Source organism: Dreissena polymorpha, chromosome 3 (assembly GCF_020536995.1).
Source record: "Dreissena polymorpha isolate Duluth1 chromosome 3, UMN_Dpol_1.0, whole genome shotgun sequence".
NCBI classification, from domain to species: domain Eukaryota; kingdom Metazoa; phylum Mollusca; class Bivalvia; order Myida; family Dreissenidae; genus Dreissena; species Dreissena polymorpha.
The window spans coordinates 12,621,382-12,642,968 of record NC_068357.1 but is presented as its reverse complement, the minus strand read 5'-3'; the positions used below and the strand labels follow the sequence as shown (position 1 = coordinate 12,642,968).

General features: G+C 38.3%; 1 protein-coding gene across 8 annotated transcripts in view; it reads left to right on the top strand.

Moving 5' to 3' along the window:
- Positions 1–21,587, top strand: part of LOC127873013 (uncharacterized) — a 49,508-nt gene that overhangs the window by 24,894 nt on the left and 3,027 nt on the right. The window contains exons 18-25 of one of the 8 annotated variants that reach the window (XM_052416548.1): positions 1,228–1,407; positions 7,338–7,445; positions 9,110–9,238; positions 10,036–10,218; positions 10,783–10,887; positions 15,450–15,557; positions 16,708–16,808; positions 18,581–18,647. In XM_052416548.1, coding sequence (XP_052272508.1) covers positions 1,228–1,407; positions 7,338–7,445; positions 9,110–9,238; positions 10,036–10,218; positions 10,783–10,887; positions 15,450–15,557; positions 16,708–16,808; positions 18,581–18,647 — 981 coding nt within the window. The other 7 variants (XR_008045892.1, XR_008045891.1, XM_052416551.1 and 4 more) reach the window with 7 other exon arrangements.

Below are 21,587 nucleotides of genomic sequence, written 5' to 3'. Positions count from 1 at the left end.
GATGTATACATTAGTCATTGTCATTAATAACATACACATGTTTATGTGCAAACTATATGAGGTCATATAAGAAGACCCTAAGTCTTTATATTACTCATATTACAGGGAAGTATTTCTATTTAATTTTCCATATGAATACAAATGATTGAAGCTTTTAATATAAGTTTACAAACAAATATGAACTGTGTTTTTCCTATTAACCCTTTTCAACTGAGAAGCAAAGTGAAAATGGCTATGTGCTAACTGCATAAAACCAAAACACCCTTCGAATAACTCACAGTCTGTTCAGGTTTTATGCTTTTTGCTACTCCTCAGTATCTAAGGGTTAGAACTGAAACTGTTAAAACTTGGATCTAGTAAAAAAGGCCTTCAATAAAATGTAACTTTCTGGGGGAATACAAAAATTTAATGTGTTAAAATACGTTTCTAAGTGGTAAAAGGTTAAAAGCCAATACGACAAAATCAACTTGAAATGAAGAAAGACCACAATTAATGTAAAAGATTATTCAAAGAATTGTACAAGAAACATTGTGGATACAAAGTCATGTGATATATGAGCCTGTCTCTTGGATAAGGCATGTGCATAAAGTGTTGTTCCAGATAAGAAGACTGCACAGGCTTATCAGTGCAACACTTTTCGCTGTTAACCCTTTGCATGCTGGGAAATTTGTCGTCTGCTAAAATGTCGTCTTCTGTATTTCTAAAATTATCATTTTCTTCGAATTTTTTTCAAAGAATACTATCAGAATAGCAAACAGTTTGGATCCTGATGAGACGCCACGTTCTGTGGCATCTCATCTGGATCCAAACTGTTTGCAAATGCCTTCAAAATTCGGTTCCAGCGCTGAAAGGGTTAAGGTATTTTTGTTTTAAGGGAGTGTTTTCTTTGCTAAAATCCTGTTGAGGCGGAAAATGGCCGATTGCAAAGGCTCACATACTATCATGTTCAATAATCATTATTAACCCTTTGCATGCTGGGTAATTTGTCTTCTGCTAAAATGTCGTCTGCTGAATTTCTTAAATTAGCATTTTCTTCGATTTTTTTCAAAGAATACTATCAGAATAGCAAACAGTTTGGATCCTGATGAGACGCCACGTTCTGTGGCGTCTCATCAGGATCCAAACTGTTTGCAAAGGCCTTCAAAATTCGGTTCCCGCACTGAAAGGGTTAAAACAAGCTGATGAGATATTTAGAGTGTACCAGGCAGTTGATACCGCTGGTTGCAGGTTGCAGTTACAGCTCAGAACGTGGTATACCAGTGGGGCAGTCACCCACACGGCCTCAGACATTTTGTGCACAGTCAGCGCAGGTCACGCCAAACCGGAAATGTCACTTTTGAGCAAGTGGATGTTCATCTACGTCCAATGGTGGTGGACACTTCCTATGTACATGGACGTATAAAACAGGTGTGAAGGATTTATTCTTACGCTAAAGATCTTCAGTCCAATAGTCAAATAAGACAGAACATTATGACCGGCTCTTTCGACTCCAATTTGATATTTTTATGAGTGCTTGTGTGAATGAAAATGCTTGTACAGAAATTGTCTTCCTTTCTTGTGATGAGAATGCTATTCTCGTGATGAGAAGAAACTATCTTCTGTTATTCTTTGCTAGACTGGCGAAAAGTAAAGCCCCACAAATCACTGGCTACAGAGTTTGTGTTGTAACATCTCAGCATACATGCCATACATCCCGGATTGTCCGGGACAGTCCCGTAAATGAAGAACTTGTCCCGCTGTCCCGGAAATCTGTCAAATGTCCCGGAATTTACAAAATCCATATATACATGTACCTTATCTTAGGCTTAACTGCACCTCGAATCTGTGTAAATCTGCAGCGTCTCCATGACAATGCCTACCCGAATAGGCAGACTACGCTACGTGTCAAAATCGATCAATTAACAGGGGTCCTGTTATCATATCGATTGTCTCACGTTCGCGGTCAAACTGAAACGGCGGCATTGTTTAATGTGGTTGTTAATTGACTTAAATCTACTACGTCATTATTTCCCGCTGCGTAAGGGCAAAGGATAGTTGTTCACACATCTGAAGTCCAACATCGCTGAGTAAAAAATTAAAAGCAGTTTATGTTCGCACGTTTAACCGACAAAGAAGTTGAGTAAAAAAGTAAGCATATAAAAACGTCATCCTCACTAGGTTTATTATTGTCTTGTTCTAAACCCCCGGTGAATGAATGAATAAAGGCGTATCAACAACTACGCGTTACACACTGGTCTTAATAACAATAACGCAGTGATGTCACCATCTACGTTTAGAACACTAACACTGAAAACACGTGGCTTGTATCTAGTAACGGAAGTAGTAATGTTTAATTTGATGTTAATAGATCAAGTGTATTTCGGATAGGCTTTTGAACTTTTGCAATTAACGATGCGAAACAAAAAAAAACGTACCAAAAATGCATATGTCTATAAATATAGCTACATTTTATACATGTCCCGGAAAATCGGCAAAAGTTCCGGACAATTTAACTCAATGTCCCGGAATTGGTCTGAAAAATTATGGCATGTATGCATCTCAGTGAAGTATTGTAGCACAAGCAATTACAAAAAGAGAATATCACAAGACTGTGGGCTTGGTTGATTGTGTAATGCTGTTTGCCGCAAGCCCACGGGATGCTGTCACCCGATCGATGAGCATTTATTCCACTTGAACAAAAAGACTAAAATTATACATAATAGTAATCCATTTATTATTTACCCCATCGTGGTAAAAAAATTCCAATATATTAAACAATTTTTATTTGAAATCCGTATATGTTTTCACAAGAAACACAACTCATGAAGTGCAATCATGCGCATGAATAAATCAAATAACACAATTCACTTACATTTTCTCGTTATATCTCTTAAAATATTTTGGATGTTTCCCAATTTAATAATACAAACAAGAGGGCCAAGATGGCCCTAGTTCGCTCACCTGAGAGGAGTCGGTTCATTCAATCTTAACCTAATGTCAAACATGACCTAGATATTGACCAGACAAACATCTAGTGTAGGGAGTGTTTTCGTTTTTGTAAGATTTGAAATGGTGACCTATATTTTGAGTTGACCCCCCAAACATCAAACTTTTCTTACAAGGATTTTGTATAATATAATGAAAATTTTGACAATCTAAGGGCAATAATTATGGCATTAATTATGTGATTTTGCTCATCATCAAACTTGACTGAGATCTTTCAGCAACTTTGATAAAGAATGCTTGAGAAATGTGAATGCTAGAGTGTTTACAAACCAAATGTGGACGGACGGACAGCGGACAAAGACCAATCCTAAAACCTCACCTGAGCAATCAGGTGAGCTAAAAAGTGTGTTTCACCGACCTGAGCCATTTTCCAACTTGGCCAAGAAATCAATAAAACCAATGTATTGACTAAGTTTCACGATGATTAGGCAAAAAATGTGACTTCTATACTGTTCGATCACAAGGTTTCTCTCTATATAGTCACATAAGGAAAACTGCCCCATCCCCCTGACAGCCATGTTTATTGACCCATCGGGACCATTTGCAAACTCATCTGAGATATATATATAAAACAAATCTATTCACCAAGTTTCATGATGATTGGGCAAAAAATGTGACTTCTAGAGTGTTCACCAGCTTTTTTTTACTATATAAATATAAGAAAACTGCCCCTCCCCCCCCCCCCCCCCCCCCCCGGCAGCCATGTTATTCAACTGACCGGAACCATTTTCCAACTCAACTCTCATATCAAGGAAACAAAATAATGTTCTGACCAAATTTAATGAAAATTGGGGAAACAAAAATCACTATATACATATAGAGAAAAATGCCCCGCCCACTGGCGGCCATGTTTTTTCACTGATCTGGACTATTTTTGAACTCATCCGACTTATCCATTAAACCAATGTTTTGATTAACTTTCATGATGATTGGGCAAAAAATTGTGACTTAGAGTGTTTACAAGGTTTCTCTATAGCCATATAAGGAAAACTGCCCCGCCCACTGGCGGCCATGTTTTTCAATGGACCGGAACCACTTTTTAACTCAACCAACATATCATTAGCATAGACATATAGATTAAGTTACATGAAGATTGGGCATTAAATGTGACTTCTACAGTGTTTACAAGCTTTTTCTTTTTTTTTGACCTAGTGACCTTGTTTTTGACCCAATATGACCCAGTTTCAAACTTGATCGAGATTTTATTGGGACAAATCTTCTGACCAAGTTTCATAAAGATCGGACAATAAATGTGGCCTCTAGAGTGTTTACGAACAAATGTGGACGGATGGACGACGGACAAAGACCAGTCACAAAAGCTCACCTGAGCAGTCATATACACATGCATACCAAATATGAAGGTTACATCTCAAGGGACATAGAAGTTATGAGCATTTTTCAAAACCTAAACGCAGATTTCGAAACCTAAACGCGGACCCTAAGTTCAATGTCAAGGTCACAGGGGAAAAATATTTTGAGCGTATGGAAAGGCCTTGTCCATATACACATGCATACCAAATATGAAGGTTATATCTCAAGGGACATAGAAGTAATGAGCATTTTTCGAAACCTAAACACAGATTTTGAAACCTAAACGTGGACCCTTTTTCAAGTTCAAGGTCACAGGGGTAAAAAAAATTGTGCGTATGGAAAGGCCTTGTCCATATACACATGCATACCAAATATGAAGGTTATATCTCAAGGGACATAGAAGTTATGAGCAATTTTCGAAACCTAAACGCATTTTTAGATGGAAAGACCTTGTCCATATACACATGCATACCAAATTTGAAGGTTATATCTCAAGGGACATTGAAGTTATGAGCATTTTTCAAAACCTAAACTCAGATTTTGAAACCTAAACGCGGACCCTAAGTTCAAGGTCAAGGTCACAGGGGTAAAATTGTGTGCGTATGGAAAGGCCTTGTCCATATACACATGCATACCAAATATGAAGGTTATATCTCAAGGGACATAGAAGTAATGAGCATTTTTCGAAACCTAAACACAGATTTTGAAACCTAAACGCGGACCCTATTTCAAGGTCAAGGTCACAGGGGTAAAAAAAATTGTGCGTATGGAAATGCCTTGTCCATATACACATGCATACCAAATATGAAGGATATATCTCAAGGGACATAGAAGTTATGAGCATTTTTCGAAACCTAAACGCATTTTTAGATGGAAAGACCTTGTCCATATACACATGCATACCAAATTTGAAGGTTATATCTCAAGGGACATTGAAGTTATGAGCATTTTTCAAAACCTAAACTCAGATTTTGAAACCTAAACGCGGACCCTAAGTTCAAGGTCAAGGTCACAGGGGTAAAATTGTGTGCGTATGGAAAGGCCTTGTCCATATACACATGCATACCAAATATGAAGGTTATATCTCAAGGGACATAGAAGTTATGAGCATTTTTCGAAACCTGAACGCACATTTTGAAACCTAAACGCGGACCCTAAGTTCAAGGTCAAGGTCACAGGTGTAAAAAATTGTGTGCGTATGGAAAGGCCTTGTCGATATACACATGCATACCAAAAATGGAGGTTATATCTCAAGGGACATAGAAGTTATGAGCATTTTTGAAACCTAAATGCAAAGTGTGACGGAAAGACGGACGGACAGACAGACGGACGGATGGACAGACAGTCCGATCACTATATGCCCCCTTTTCTTCGAAAGGGGGCATAAAAACATCCAACCTGGAATAACAATTAACACATAAATGAAACACAACTACACTGTATTATTATGAAAACATTAATAATCAAAAGGGAGTAACTGCTGAATTCTTAAATGCAATATTTAGAAGAGTTGTCTCATGTGTTACATGACCTTAATTCATGATTGTTTGCAAGCCTTTTTACTGTATAAATATAAGGAAAACTGCCACGTCCCCCTGGCAACCATGTTTTTCAACAGACTGGAACCATTTTCAAACTAAAGTCACGTATCTAGGAAACAAATGTTCTGACAAAATTTCATGAAAATCGGGCCCAAAAAAAAAAAAAAGTGACTTCTAGAGTGTTGACATGTTTTCACTATATACATATAGAGAAAAATGCCCCGCCCACTAGCGGCCATGTTTTTTCACCAATCTGGACCATTTTCGAACTCGTCCGAGAAATCAATAAAACCAATGTTTAGACCAACTTTGTTTTTCAACGGACCAGAACCACTTTTGAACTCAACCAACATATCATTAAGACAAACATTTTGACAAAGTTACATGAAGATTGGGCATGAAATGTGACTTCTACAGTGTTTACAAGTTTTTTCTTTTTTTTGACCTAGTGACCTAGTTTTTGACTCGGCATGACCCAGTTTCGAACTCGACCGAGATTTAATTGGGACGAAGCTTCTGACCAAGTTTCATGAAGATCAGACAATAAATGTGGCCTCTAGAGTGTTTACGAACAAATGTTAACGGAAGGACGGACGAAGGACAAAGACCGGTCACAATGTCACATTATGAAACTTGGTGAAAAGATTGGTTTTATATATATCTCAGATGAGTTCGCAAATGGTCCCGATCGGTCAAAAAACATGGCTGCCAGGGGGGGTGGGGCAGTTTTCCTTATGTAACTAGAGAGAAACCTTGTAATCGAACACTAAAGAAGTCACATTTTTTGCCTAATCATCGTGAAACTTAGTTAATACATTGGTTTTATTGATTTCTCTGACAAGTTGTAAAATGGCTCAGATCGGTGAAACACACTTTTTAGCTCACCTGATTGCTCAGGTGAGGTTTTAGGATTAGTCTTTGTCCGCCGTCCACCAGTCCACATTTGGTTTGTAAACACTCTAGCATTCACATTTCTCAAGCATTCTTTATCAAAGTTGCTGAAAGATCTCATTCAAGTTTGATAATAAAAATCACATAATTATTGCCATAATTATTGCCCTAAGATTGTCAAAATTTTCATTATATTATACAAAATCCTTGTAAACACTCCAGAGGTCACAATTTTGTTTCAGATTTTATGAATCTTGGTCATAATATTTATTTTTGTAAGCAAAGTTTTATGTTTGGTAAAGGGGGTCAACACAAAATATAGGTCACTAGGTCAAATCTTACAAAAACACCCCATATGCCAGAGTTTTGGTTCAATAATGATGAAACTTGACCAGGATGTTTGTCTGAACAATATCTAGATCAAGTTTGACGTTTGGTTAAGATTGAATGAACCGACTCCTCTCAGGTGAGCGAACTAGGGCCATCTTGGCCCTCTTGTTACTTCACTGGCTGCCTTTGTTTGTAGATGATCAGATCAGCTTGTGTTCCCCTGAAGGCTATGGTAGCCTTTGTTTGTAATAAACAGATCAACATGTTTGTCCCCTGTAGGTTTTTTGTGGCAGCTTCCACAGCGGTGTGAGGACCAAGGACGGGGAGGTGTACACCTGGGGACGCAACATGGATGGACAACTGGGCAACGGCACCAGGAGTGAATTGGTAAATGTGAGATGTTAATGTTCACCTGGGGTCGTCACATGGACAGACAGCTGGGCAATGACACCATGAGTGGACTGGTAGGTATGAGAGGTTTATGTACACCTGGAGTTGTAACATGGACGGACAGCTGGGCAATGGCACGAGGAGTGAACTGGTAGGTATGAGAGGTTTATGTACAACTGGGGACGCAACATGGATGGACAGCTGGGCAATGGCACCAGGAGTGAACTGGTAGGTATGTGAGGTTTATGTACACCTGGGGACGCAACATGGATGGACAGCTGGGCAATGGCACCAGGAGTGAACTGGTATGTGTGAGAGGTTTATGTACACCTGGGGACGCAACATGGATGGACAGCTGGGCAATGGCACCAGGAGTGAACTGGTAGGTATGAGAGGTTTATGTACACCTGGGGACGCAACATGGACGGACAGCTGGGCAATGGCACCAGGAGTGAACTGGTAGGTATGAGAGGTTTATGTACACCTGGGGTTGTAACATGGACGGACAGCTGGGCAATGGCACCATGAGTGAACTGGTAGGTATGAGAGGTTTATGTACACCTGGGGTTGTAACATGGACGGACAGCTGGGCAATGACACCAGGAGTGAACTGGTAGGTATGAGAGGTTTATGTACACCTGGGGTTGTAACATGGACGGACAGCTGGGCAATGACACCATGAGTGAACTGGTAGGTATGAGAGGTTTATGTACACCTGGGGTTGTAACATGGACAGACAGCTGGGCAATGACACCATGAGTGAACTGGTAGGTATGGGAGGTTAATGTACACCTGGGGACGCAACATGGATGGACAGCTGGGCAATGGCACCAGGAGTGAACTGGTAGGTATGAGAGGTTTATGTACACCTGGGGTTGCAACATGAACAGACATCTGGGCAATGGCGCCAGAAGTGAAATGGTAGGCATTAGGGTTTTATGTACACCTTGGGACACAATATAGACAGCCAGCTGGGCAATGGCACCAGCAGTGAACTGGTAGGTTTGAGGGTTTATGTACATCTGGGGATGTAACATAGGTGGACAGCTGGGCAAAGGCACATGGTGTGAATTGGTATGTGTGAGGGGTTAAGGCTTAATCGATGTATGTGTGTTCAGGGTCACCTTTGGGGATTTAGGTAGGAACTTTATATTTGTATTTGAGGATAGAAGGAAACACATACAATTTGGCATGCAACATGGACAGACAGCTAGGCAACAGCAGCTCAATACAAGTGGTATGGTTGATGTGCTTGGGGTATTTCCAATCACTGAAACATAGTGGATTCTTGGGCAGTTCTAAGTCACATCAACGTAATAATGTCATTGAACTGACATTGACAGCTCTATTTAATAGAAATATTCCATTTGCTTATTTCTTATTTTGTATGTGAACATTAATTGTTTATTCTAGAAGAATTATTTTATTAGAAGCTTGCATCTTTTTTACGAGATGTATTTTAGAATTACCAGTTTTGGGAAAAAAATTATTAAAATCATAATTGTGGCATTGAAAATTTTAGAACAGGTTACTAGTATTTGTTATTAGATAAGGTGTTTTAAAGGCCTGTCTAAGTCTGGAAATTATAAATGACCTCATGCAGTTAATTCTTATTAATTGTTTATTGCTATTTACTTTTCACTTTGTTAATCACATTTTAGAGACTTCCACAGATGGTAACAACAATAAATGACCGTAATATCCGACACCTGACCTCCGGTGGAGAATTCAATGTTGCAATGGATACGGAGGGTCAGCTGTTTGTCTGGGGAAGAAATGAATTCTGCCAGGTATAACCTGCGGTGTAGGAGATTATTAGTGTTATGAGAATGTATCTTATTGCATGATGTTTTGGATTCACTTATATGAAACCAAACTAGTCTGGGTCCCTGCAAAGTCCTCTACAATAATATTATTTATCCTGTTTTTGTTGCAAACAGTGACCTACACTGTAATAAAGCAGAGACCTTATAAACTAGTTGATATCCGGCAGTAGATCATGTGACAGTGATCTACCATCAGAGTTTATTCCTACGCTCAGATTAACATGTTCTAGTATTTGACCTTTTACAAATGTACATCCCAAGTCCCTTAAAAAGCATCTGACAAAACTAAATGATTCTAAAAATAATAAATATGTTTTAAATTTTAGTAAACATGTGGCAAGAAAGTAATCAACTGTGCCTTTACATTTACTTACTAATAGTTCTCGCAGTGATCTTCATCTGCATGTCATTATTTCAATGTGTGCTTTTTTAAGATGTCCGGCCAAGCTCTGCCATGTGTTATTGTTAATATTACATATGATATCATCTTATTTTGCTTCTACACTGAAATTTATCTGAAACCATGTATTCTCTATTTCAACAGTTTTTGTAGGTTTGTGAAAATAATGTCTGAAACACTACATACAGTTATTATTGGGCTGTGCTCTGTAAACAAGGGGTTCAATGCATGTGCATAAAGTGTCGTCCCAGATTAGCCTGTGCAGTCCGCACTCCATTAATAATGCAGCATCAAACACAAAAGAACCTCACACATCTCTGAACACATATAAACACAAAACTATCAATATATTTCCTCACAGCTTGGTATGCATGCCTCAGACGTGAGGCAAACAACAAAGGTCATCAAGTTCACAGGAAGTAAAAATGTGGGTCAGGACCTCACAGAGATACTTGTCCCAGCACCACTAAGTCTGAACCCCCTGTCGCCATCAGCAACTGTTGGGTCACCATGGCACCAGACAGACAGTGGCAGCTTGATGTCGGTGAGATGATTGATTGGCTTGAAATGAGAAGTTCTTGGAGAAAAGGGGGTTTAATGCATGTGCGTAAAGTTTTGTCCTTTATTAGCCTGTGCGGAATGCTTAGGCTAATCTAGGACAACACTTTACGAACCAGCATTAAACCCTCTTTTCACAGAGCGAGACTCAAATGTTTTGCTTTGTGACCACATAAGAAACCATGTCTCTTCAGTTTGGTTTTTACTAGAGTTTATTTAAGGTAAGATCTATGGAACAGAGATTGGGAGAAAATGTTGATCGCTTTGAACAAAAATTATGTTTTTGGAATATTTTAATTTTGAGTTATGAACAACTTAAAAAGTAAATTGCTTTTCAATGTAAAATTATGTCTTAGGAATTAATTACAACAAATTGAACAATGTGTAAAAAATTATTTTCTAACTCACCTATGTCTGTGAAGCAATTATATATTCTTGCTTCACAACTATATGTTGTTTACATATTAAGAACTTAGATTATCCTAGACAAAAAATGTCAAGTGCTTTTCAAAGTTATGTCCTAATAGCTAGGATGTTTTCTCATGATTAGTGGACAGAGGAGGATGCAGAGGATGAGACCAGTCTACATATTCCCAACCTGCAGGAAGTGGGTGACAGTCAGTATGGTAGACTGGTTGTACCTGTTATACTTCAGGTATGTTATGTGGTTACCAGTCTGAATATTTCCAACCTGCAGGAAGTGGGTGACAGTCAGTATGGTAGACTGGTTGTGCCTGTTATACTTCAGGTATGCGTATGTGGTTACCAGTCTGAATATTTCCAACCTGCAGGAAGTGGGTGACAGTCAGTATGGTAGACTAATGTGCCTGTTATACTTCAGGTATGTGTATGTGGTTACCAGTCTGAATATTTCCAACCTGCAGGAAGTGGGTGACAGTCAGTATGGTAGACTAATGTGCCTGTTATACTTCAGGTATGTGTATGTGGTTACCAGTCTGAATATTTCCAACCTGCAGGAAGTGGGTGACAGTACGGTAGACTGGTTGTACTTGTTATACTTCAGGTATGTTATGTGGTTACCAGTCTGAATATTTCCAACCTGCAGGAAGTTGGTGACAGTCAGTATGGTAGACTGGTTGTACCTGTTATACTTCAGGTAGGTGTATGCGGTTACCAGTCTGAATATTCTCAAGCTGTAGGAAGTAGGTGACAGTCAGAATTGTAGACTGGTTGTGCCTGTTACACTTCAGGCATGTGTATGTGGTTTCACAAACCCAACCAAATTCTTTGTTTGTTAGATATTAGGGATTCAATGGTTTATCTCAATTTTCAGCATGACAAAGCTAGTTTTAATGTTTAATTATAATCATCATTTTATATCACCAGATATTGTTGGAACGTTAATTCCATAATCTGTTGATAATCTTTGTTGGCTGTGACTGCAATCTTTTTTCTTAGAACAGACACAAGTTGTTTTTACAGGCATGGGGCTGCCATATTGGGCATTGGTATATGTCTACCTTTGAGCTAGGAACCACCAAGAAACAAGGAAGTGCAAACATTCATGCTTTTTAATGTTTAACATCTCACATTAATATTTTAATGGTATAAGAAAGTGAATTTATACTTCACAGCACCAGGTAACTATATGTAACCTATATTACCAGTATGTAAGGGTGAACAACTTCTTTATATGACATGAAAATTATAACTTGATAAGATAATTTCATGTTTTATGAGTGGTTTAGGTGGATAAACAAAAAACATTGTATAAGGTTCCATAATACTTTTTATGCCCCCCTTCGAAGAAGAGGGGGTATATTGCTTTGCACATATCGGTTTCCGGATGATAACTCAAGAACGCATGGGCCTAGGATCATGAAACTTCATAGGTACATTGATCATGACTCGCAGATGACCCATATTGATTTTGAGGTCACTAGGTCAAAGGTCAAGGTCACAGTGACCTGAAATAGTAAAATGGTTTTTGGATGATAACTCAAGAACGCATACGCGGCAAACAGGGCAAACTCTGAACAATATTACTGAAGCAACTGTGTGTGTGTTTCAGAGTTTATTTACAGGTCCTACTGGCCTCTTCACGAGGTTACGGTAGCCCGACCTGTTGAAGCAACTGGTCTGTAATCCTAAATTTATAATTATCAGTCCAATGAAACATCATCATTTGAGTTAAATAAAGTGGATCAGTAAAAATATTATCAGAATATGAGATTTTTTGTATATTTTGTATATTAAATATTGTGTTAATGTTTAATTTTGTTGATTTATATAAATATAAGCAGGACAGGGGAGGTAATACACTATTATATCTTTCTTATATACAGGGGAAACAAATGCAATAAGTTTAAATTTCATGTTTAATAAATAGAGGATATTTGTTCATGTCAGTGTGAGATAATTTGTTATTTTTTATGATCACATTGTATTATTACTTTGACAAAACAACACTTAACCTGAATACCACAATGGATTTCACCCAAACAATACCCCACGCCCCTACCAGAATTTTGTTTTAAACATCATCTAATTAATTACCACACCCTACATTATAACCCCCTCTGACCCCACCCCCCTACCTTCCCACCCCCCCCCCCCCAAATTTTTTTTATTTTTTTTAAACATCTAATTTATTACCACACACCACATTATACCCCCCTACCCCCCCCCCCAATTTTTTTTTTTTAACATCTAATAAATTACCACATCCCACATTATACCCACCTCTCCCTCCCTCCTACCCCCACCCCACCCTCAAAAAAAACATCTAATAAATTACCACAACCCACATTATACTCCCTCTTACCCCCCACCCCCCCTACCCCACCCACCCCACCCACCCCCCCAAAAAAAAAAAAAATAACAAATTAACAACTAATAAATTACCACGCCCCACATTTTACCCCCCTCTCACTCCCCCTTGCCACCCACCCCCCCACCCCCCCCCAAAAAAAAATATATGTTTTATTTTTAAACAACTTATAAATTACCACACCCCACATTATAACCCCCTCTCACCCCCAACCCCTAACCCCCCCACCCCCCCCCCAAAAAAAAAAACAACATTTTTTTAAACATCTTAAAAAATTACCACACCCCACATTATACCCCTCTCTCAATCCCCCCTACCCCCCTCCACCCCCAATTTTATTTTTTTAAACATCTAATAATTACCGACACCCCACAGTATACCGGCCCCCTCTCACGCCCCCCTACCCCCCCCCTCCGCAAAAAAAAGCTTTTTTTTTAAACCTCTTAAATTACACCACCCAAATTTTTTTTTTAAACATCTAATAAATAACCCCACCCCACATTATACCCCCCTCTTACCCCACCCCCCTATCCCCCCATCCCCCCCCCCAATTTTTTTTAAACATCTAATAAATTACCACACCCCACATTATACCCCCCTCTTACTCCCCCCTACCCCCCCCCCCCCCCATTTTTATGCCCCCCTTCGAAGAAGAGGGGGTATATTGCTTTGCACATGTCGGTCGGTCGGTCTGTCGGTCGGTCGGTCCACCAGGTGGTTTCCGGTTGATATCTCAAGAAAGCTTGGGCCTAGGATCATGAAACTTCATAGTTACATTGATCATGACTCGCAGATGACCACTATTGATTTTGAGGTCACTAGGTCAAAGGTCAAGGTCACGGTGGCCCAAAATAGTAAAATGGTTTTCAGATGATAACTCAAGAACGCGTATGCCTAGGATAATAAAACTTCATTGGTAGATTGATCATGACTTGCAGATGACCCCTATTGATTTTCAGGTCACTAGGTCAAAGGTCAAGGTCACGGTGACCCGAAATAGTAATATAGTTTTCGGATGGTAACTCAAGAACGCATACGCCTAGGATCATGAAACTTCATAGGTAGATTGATCAGACTCGCAGATGACCCCTATTGATTTTGAGGTCACAAGGTCAAAGGTCAAGGTCACAGTGACCCGAAATAGTAAAATGATTTTTGGATGATAACTCAAGAACGCAAACGCCTAGGATCATGAAACTTCATAGGAATTGATCATGACTCGCAGATGACCCCTATTGATTTTGAGGTCACAAGGTCAAAGGTCAAGGTCATGGTGACCTGAAATAGTAAAATGGTTTCAGGATGATAACTCAAGAACGCATACGCCTAGGATCATGAAACTTCATCGTTAGATAGATCATGACTCGCAGATGACCCCTATTGATTTTGAGGTCACTAGGTCAAAGGTCAAGGTCACGGTGACCCGAAATAGTAAAATGGTTTTCGAATGATAACTCAAGAACGCTTACGCCTAGGATCATGAAACTTCAAAGGTACATTGATCATGACTTGCAGATGACCCATATTGATTTTCAGGTCACTAGGTCAAAAGTCAAGGTTACAGTGACAAATAACGTATTCACACAATGGCTGCCACTACAACGGACAGCCCATATGGGGGGCATGCATGTTTAACAAACAGCCCTTGTTTTAAACAACTTATAAATTACCACACCCCACATTATACCCCCCTCTCAACCCCCTACCCCCCTTCCCCCCCCCTACCCCCCCCCCCCCCCATCAAAAACATTTTTTTTATTCCTTTTTTTATTATTGAAAGATCGTCTAATTAATTATTAAATATTAACAATTTCCCCATGATGGCTTACGTTATACTGTCAAGCATTCAAATAGTCGAGTGCGCTGTCCTCTGACAGCTCTTGTTAGGTCACAAGGTCAAAGGTCAAGGTCACAGTGACTAGAAATAGTAAAATGGTTTCCGGATGATAACCCAAGAATGCTTACGCCTAGGATCATGAAACTTCATTGATCATGACTGGCAGATGACCCCTATTGATTTTCAGGTCACTATGTCAAAGGTCGAGGTCACAGTGATTCGAAATAGTACAATGGTTTACGGATGATAACTAACATTAGGTAAAAGGTAAAGGTCACAGTGACAAAAAAGTATTCACACTACAACTGACAGCCCATATGGGGGGCATGCATGTTTTACAAACAGCCCTTGTTTAATTTAATCTAATGTTTTATTATGCTGATAAAGACCTTATTGTCACACATAGTTTATGATAAATTATTGTAGATTACCATTTAACTGGATAGTTAAGTTAAATATATTTTGTTAACAAAAGAGAGTTAATGTATTACTACAAAACTGTATTTGTCCATATCTCATTAACAACAGCACATAGTAAAGCCCTGGTATGGAACATGTATACATTTATGATGTATTTCCTGTTTCCCAGTGTGTGCCCAGTCTGACAAACTATAGCAGCCTTCTGAGACAAGCGATAGACATGAAGGACTGGGTACTGGCTGCCAGTCTAAATGCATGCACGCAGGAATACCCACAGGTTTGTAATAGTATTTTATTTAGAGGCCTAACAGGTTTTAGACATGAATTAGACACTAAGGACTTTGTAATGGCTGCCAGTCTAACTGCATGCAAGCAGGAATACCCACAGGTTTGTAGTAGTATTTTATTTAGAGGCCCAACGTGTTATAGACATGCAGTAGACATGAAGGACTTTGTACTGGCTGCCAGTCTAACTGCATGCAGGCAGGAATACGCACAGGTTTGTAGTAGTATTTTAGAATAAACTTTATTTAGAGGCCCAACATGCTTTAGACATGCAGTAGACATGAAGGACTTTGTACTGGCTGCCAGTCTAACTGCATGTAAGCAGAAATACCCACAGGTTAATATACATGCAAACACATTAGTATCCGTACCGGTCTTTTCTATAAGATTTTATAAGTCTTAAATTTTATGTTATCTTACTTTGAAGCTATGATAGAATATTACCTTAATATTCTGCTGACTTAAGACTAAATCAACAATAATAGAAAACTGCAGATAATACTCACTTCATTGTAGAAGAAGTGTGTTCATATTTCTAACATTCTATTCCATTTAACAGAGACATAGATATCTACGACTCTGCATTTAATGACATGAACTTATTATTTAAAGCGGGTATATACGATCTTGTCAAATATTTATTAGTTAAAAAAAATGTGTAGAAAACTTATTATACATATATTTCAATATAAACTAAAATAAAAGTTAAGAAGAACATGTGTCGAAAAATGCTAAATAAGCCAGATATTTAATTATGAAATCGAAATAGGCTGTACAGCCGAATTCGCCAGCATGTATATCATGCATGTACAATGTGAATCTAAATTTAGTTTAACGGTTCATTTGAAATTAATGCAGCGATATCGATTCATACGACACACGAACACTTACTAAAAAGACGAATGCATCGGTTATTGTAGGAAAATAATTACGAATCATCTTCGTCACAATCGGCTCAGGCGCTAATTTGTATTTGCTGTATTTTATGAAATTCGTCTTAAAAGTATCATTTTTCTTGCATATTGTGTGTTATTATAACATATTTGTATCAATATTTTACAATTCAGCACATATAAAAATCGTATACACCCGCTTTAATGAACAATATTCTTTTTTATTTTTCTAACATGCATTTGTTGCAGGCTTTTGGATATCATTTGATGGCAATAAGAATGAACCAATCAGCTGCTGACCCCCAAGAGATGTTGAAATCCTGTCTAAAGGCTACCAACTATTATTACAGGTATTCTACCACGGTTTACTCCCGATTGTCCCACATTTTTATTTTAAGAGTAAAATATCGATAACGGAAAATACAGGTAAGTCGCATATCTGGGGCTCGAAAAGGGGTATTTATTTCGTGTATTTATTTGATTAAATTAACAAAACATAAACACAAAAGTGTTTCTCGATAAATATTTTACTTTTATTTTCTTCCAATAGAGGGAATATAGACATACTTTATTAACATTTTATATTTAATCACCAATCGATTTAATACCTATAAAAATGAAATATGAATGTATTAAAAAATCAAACAATCTCAGGTAATTTGTTTATTTAACAATCTCCATTTAATCTTAATATTTCGATTCAAAGCATCAATCATTCAATCCGTTATTTAATCTCCCCTCTGAATAAAGATTCTGTATACTTTAATTCGAATGGCATACTAACACTACTTAGTTATAAGTAACACTGTTATAAGATCAATGAGTATACAAGTATACATATTAAAATACAAATCTGAATCCGTCAAGCAAAATGCTCATCCCTTCGTGTTTATTAGTAAATAAATAACGTGGAATTTTGAAAAAGTGAAGTTAGGTTAATTTATTGATAACGCATGGATATATATTAATGCATGTTTGAGATGTTCAACTGTTATTTAATTATATAAAATAACAGTTTTTATTTATCTTATTTTTTTTTTTAATTTAAATTGTATTTATGTTACAGCAGACAAACAATAGATAATTATCGTTTTATACTTTGATCGAAGTTAATCATAATAAATCCTAGACATGATATTTTTTATACTTGTATTACCCATCTTACGCCTCTTCACACCTATTTGTACGGTGTATTGAATTTCTAAATGTGGGACAATCGGGACGACACCTCTACCACTACAATATAGTTGCGTAGTATTGCTACATGAGTAAGATATACATGTATAATGTTAAAAGGTTAGATATTCAGGTTTTCCCATTAGACACTGGTTATTTATTACATAAACAACATAATATCTCACATCTCTGGTATTCTCTACTGGTCAACATGTTGTATTTAAGAATTTTTACTGACAATTCAAAATACATCAAAATTTAGTGAAAGGTTTAAAATGTTGTGAAGTTATGGTAAGAGATTTTTCAGATTTCAGCATGCATGGTTGTTATGCCTTGACTAACAATTCTGCAGTTTGTATGTCAATCATCTCTCCATGGCCCACCTAAAACATCTCCAATAATTCATCCCACATCAATCGCTTCGTGTTATTTGCTTGTCAATAGGTCTTAAGTGAATCAATTTGATATTCAATCATTTATTTACAATCGAAATTTCTGTGATGAATAATTACCAAATGGTCTATTGTGTCTTTCCAAGTCATTAATACATGTATCTGGATCTGCCATAGTTTTTTTGCATACCAGGACGTATCAGATTTTGTTAAAACCATATTCAACCATAGTTCTTGTTCAAACCTGGATATACCATACTTCTTTTTAATACCATGATCTACCATGGTTCTTTTTTACAACGTGATCTTCCATGGTTCTTGCTCAAACCAGGATATACAATAGTTCTAGTTATAAACATGATCTATCATATTTCTTATTCAAACCATGATGTACCTTCGTTCTTGTTCAAACCATGACCTACCATGGTTCTTGTTCAAACCATGACCTACCTGGTTCTTGTTCAAACCAGGATCTACTTTAGTTCTTTGTTAAACCATGATCTATAGTTCTTTATCAAACCATGATCTATCATCATTTTTGTTCATTTTGCCAGACTTATTGAAGAAGCGGGGATTCAAGGCAGATCCCTGGAAGAGGACAGGAGGGAGTTTCTTTACCAGGTAACATCAGGAGTGATACATTTAGCATGAATGTTACAGCAATGCCAGTCTTGTGTATACATGTAGTTTAATTCCCTAATTATGTGAGCCACGTTCAGGAAAAACTAAAGACTTCCTTCTCAAAAAAAGTCCACACAAGCTCAAAATGGCGCCACCGATTACACTGTACAGGCCAATTTACGATGACACTTTATACACGTGCATTAAGCCCAGTTTTCTCCCAAATTAGGCTCAAGATCCTGTTTCATTGGAAATGGCAATACAAGTACTTGGTGAAAGGTGTTCAAAATGCCGCCTGACTGTGGATCAGACATAGGAAGCAGGCAGCATAAACACTTTTCCTTTGCAGTCTGTTTAAGATGTTAACCCAAGCAAGGAATATAAAATAGTAATAAGTGGTCAAGTCTGTATCTTGCTGTGTTCAGTAACTGTTAAAGGTGTGCACATTCTGCATTATGCTACATTGCTTGTTATCTAATACATTGGAAACCTTCTTAACCAGATCCTCTCTATACTGGAATCTTGAAACCGGAAAAATTGTCCGGTACCATTTTGTCCCTTATAAACCATGCCTAACATATCTCCTCAAGACCGGAATCCCCTCAATTCCGAATACCGGTCATTCTTTCGATCAAAATTGGGTCATTTCATACGTAATTGTTCCTCTTTAAACCGGTAAGGACCGGTTTATCGCACCACAAACCTATAGTCAAAAACTTGTGAAAAGCGGATTAAAGAGGCGTGATATTAATAAACGTATTACAAACTGTGCAAACTGTAAAAATCGCAAAACAATTCAAAGAGACTTACCGGTTCTTATGATGAGAGATGTTTATATTGATCAATAGAAGTGATAATACTGATTGTAATTACTGATAACAAAGGGTTCTTAAGTGTGTTTTGATATAGCAAGCCGTGCTAAATTTTAATAAGCTTAATGCTATTTAATTTTGAATTGTTTATTACAATTGCTAATTTAGTGCTATATAAAATTGTGATTTGCAGAGTTCTTTAAGCAACTGCATTTAGATATTCATTTGATTTTCAAGTTGGCAATTTAAATAACTAAAAATGTCCGAACCTCCTTCTGAGCGTAGGCGCATGCAATTGTGTCTAGAAGACAAAATCAAACTGATCAAAGATTCAGATATATTGCGTAAACCTACACTCAAGATGCTGTCAGCGAAATATGGGGTAGAAAGTCGACGATCGGGGATATCGTGCGAAAAAAGTATGTGTACATGTCTAATTGGGAAAATAACGCTTCACACAACAGAAGTCGGTTTAACAAAGTGTTGCTCTTTTATGTGAATGAAATATGTGCAATATGAATGAATGTTATACATAACGAAACTATACAAATTTGCTGAAAGTGAGTTTTTTCATTACGCTATGTAATTGACCTTAAGTAAAATAGTCAATTTCTCCTCTAAACCGAAATTCCCTTTCGGTCCCGGGGATGACCGGTTAAGAGGGTTTCTACTGTATCAAAGTGGTGCAGTAATGTATTTACCAGTAACTTACTGATTTACATGATAAAATGAGGTGTATTAAGTAAGAAATCCAGGCTAAATGTATGTTCATAAAAGCATGTCTCTCATGAGCTAATCCAAGACAACACTTTCTACCTTAATTGGATTCTTGGTTGATACAGACTTCCTTTAAACAGAAAATACCATAACATGGGAAAAGTTGGCACAGGACCAACCAGTGCAAACTGCAAGGGTTGATCCAGGAAGAACATGAACACATTGCCCTGTTAAGCCCAGTGTTGCCTGCAAGGGTTGATCCAGGAAGAACATGAACACATTGCCCCATTAAGCCCAGAGTCCCCAGCAAGGGTTGATCCAGAAAGACTCTGAACACAATTTCCCCGTTAAGCCCAGTGTTGCCAGCAAGGATTGATCCAGAAAGACTCTGAACACAATTTCCCTGTTAAGCCCAGTGTTGCCATCAAGGATTGATCCAGAAAGACACTGAACACAATTTCCCCATTAAGCCCAGTGTCCCCAGCAAGGGTTGATCCAAGAAGACACTGAACACAATTTCCCAGTTAATCCCAGTGTTGCCAGCAAGGATTGATCCAGAAAGACACTGAACACAATTTCCCCGTTAAGCCCAGTGTTGCCATCAAGGATTGATCCAGAAAGACACTGAACACAATTTCCCCATTAAGCCCAGTGTCCCCAGCAAGGGTTGATCCAAGAAGACACTGAACACAATTTCCCCGTTAATCCCAGTGTTGCCAGCAAGGATTGATCCAGAAAGACACTGAACACAATTTCCCCGTTAAGCCCAGTGTTGCCATCAAGGATTGATCCAGAAAGACACTGAACACAATTTTCCTGTTAAGCCCAGTGTTGCCAGCAAGGATTGATCCAGAAAGACACTGAACACAATTTCCCTGTTAAGCCCAGTGTTCCCAGCAAGGATTGATTCAGAAAGACATTGAACACAATTTCCCCGTTAAGCCCAGTGTCCCCAGCAAGGATTGATCCAGAAAGACACTGAACACAATTTCCCCGTTAAGCCCAGTGTTCCCAGCAGGGATTGATCCAGAAAGACACTGAACACAATTTCCCCGTTAAGCCCAGTGTCCCCAGCAAGGGTTGATCCAAGAAGACACTGAACACAATTTCACCGTTAAGCCCAGTGTTGCCAGCAAGGATTGACCCAGAAAGACACTGAACACAATTTCCCCGTTAAGCCCAGTGTCCCCAGCAAGGGTTGATCCAAGAAGACACTGAACACAATTTCACCCACAATTCCCCTGTTAAGCCCAGTGTTGCCAGCAAGGATTGATCCAGAAAGACGCTGAACACAATTTCCCTGTTAAGGCCAGTGTTCCCTCAACTCATCTGAAACAAATGAGCCTCTCTCTGGGTACACAGAGTTTAACCTTTTCCCCCATAAGACGCAAAGTAAAAATGGCTTTTGAAA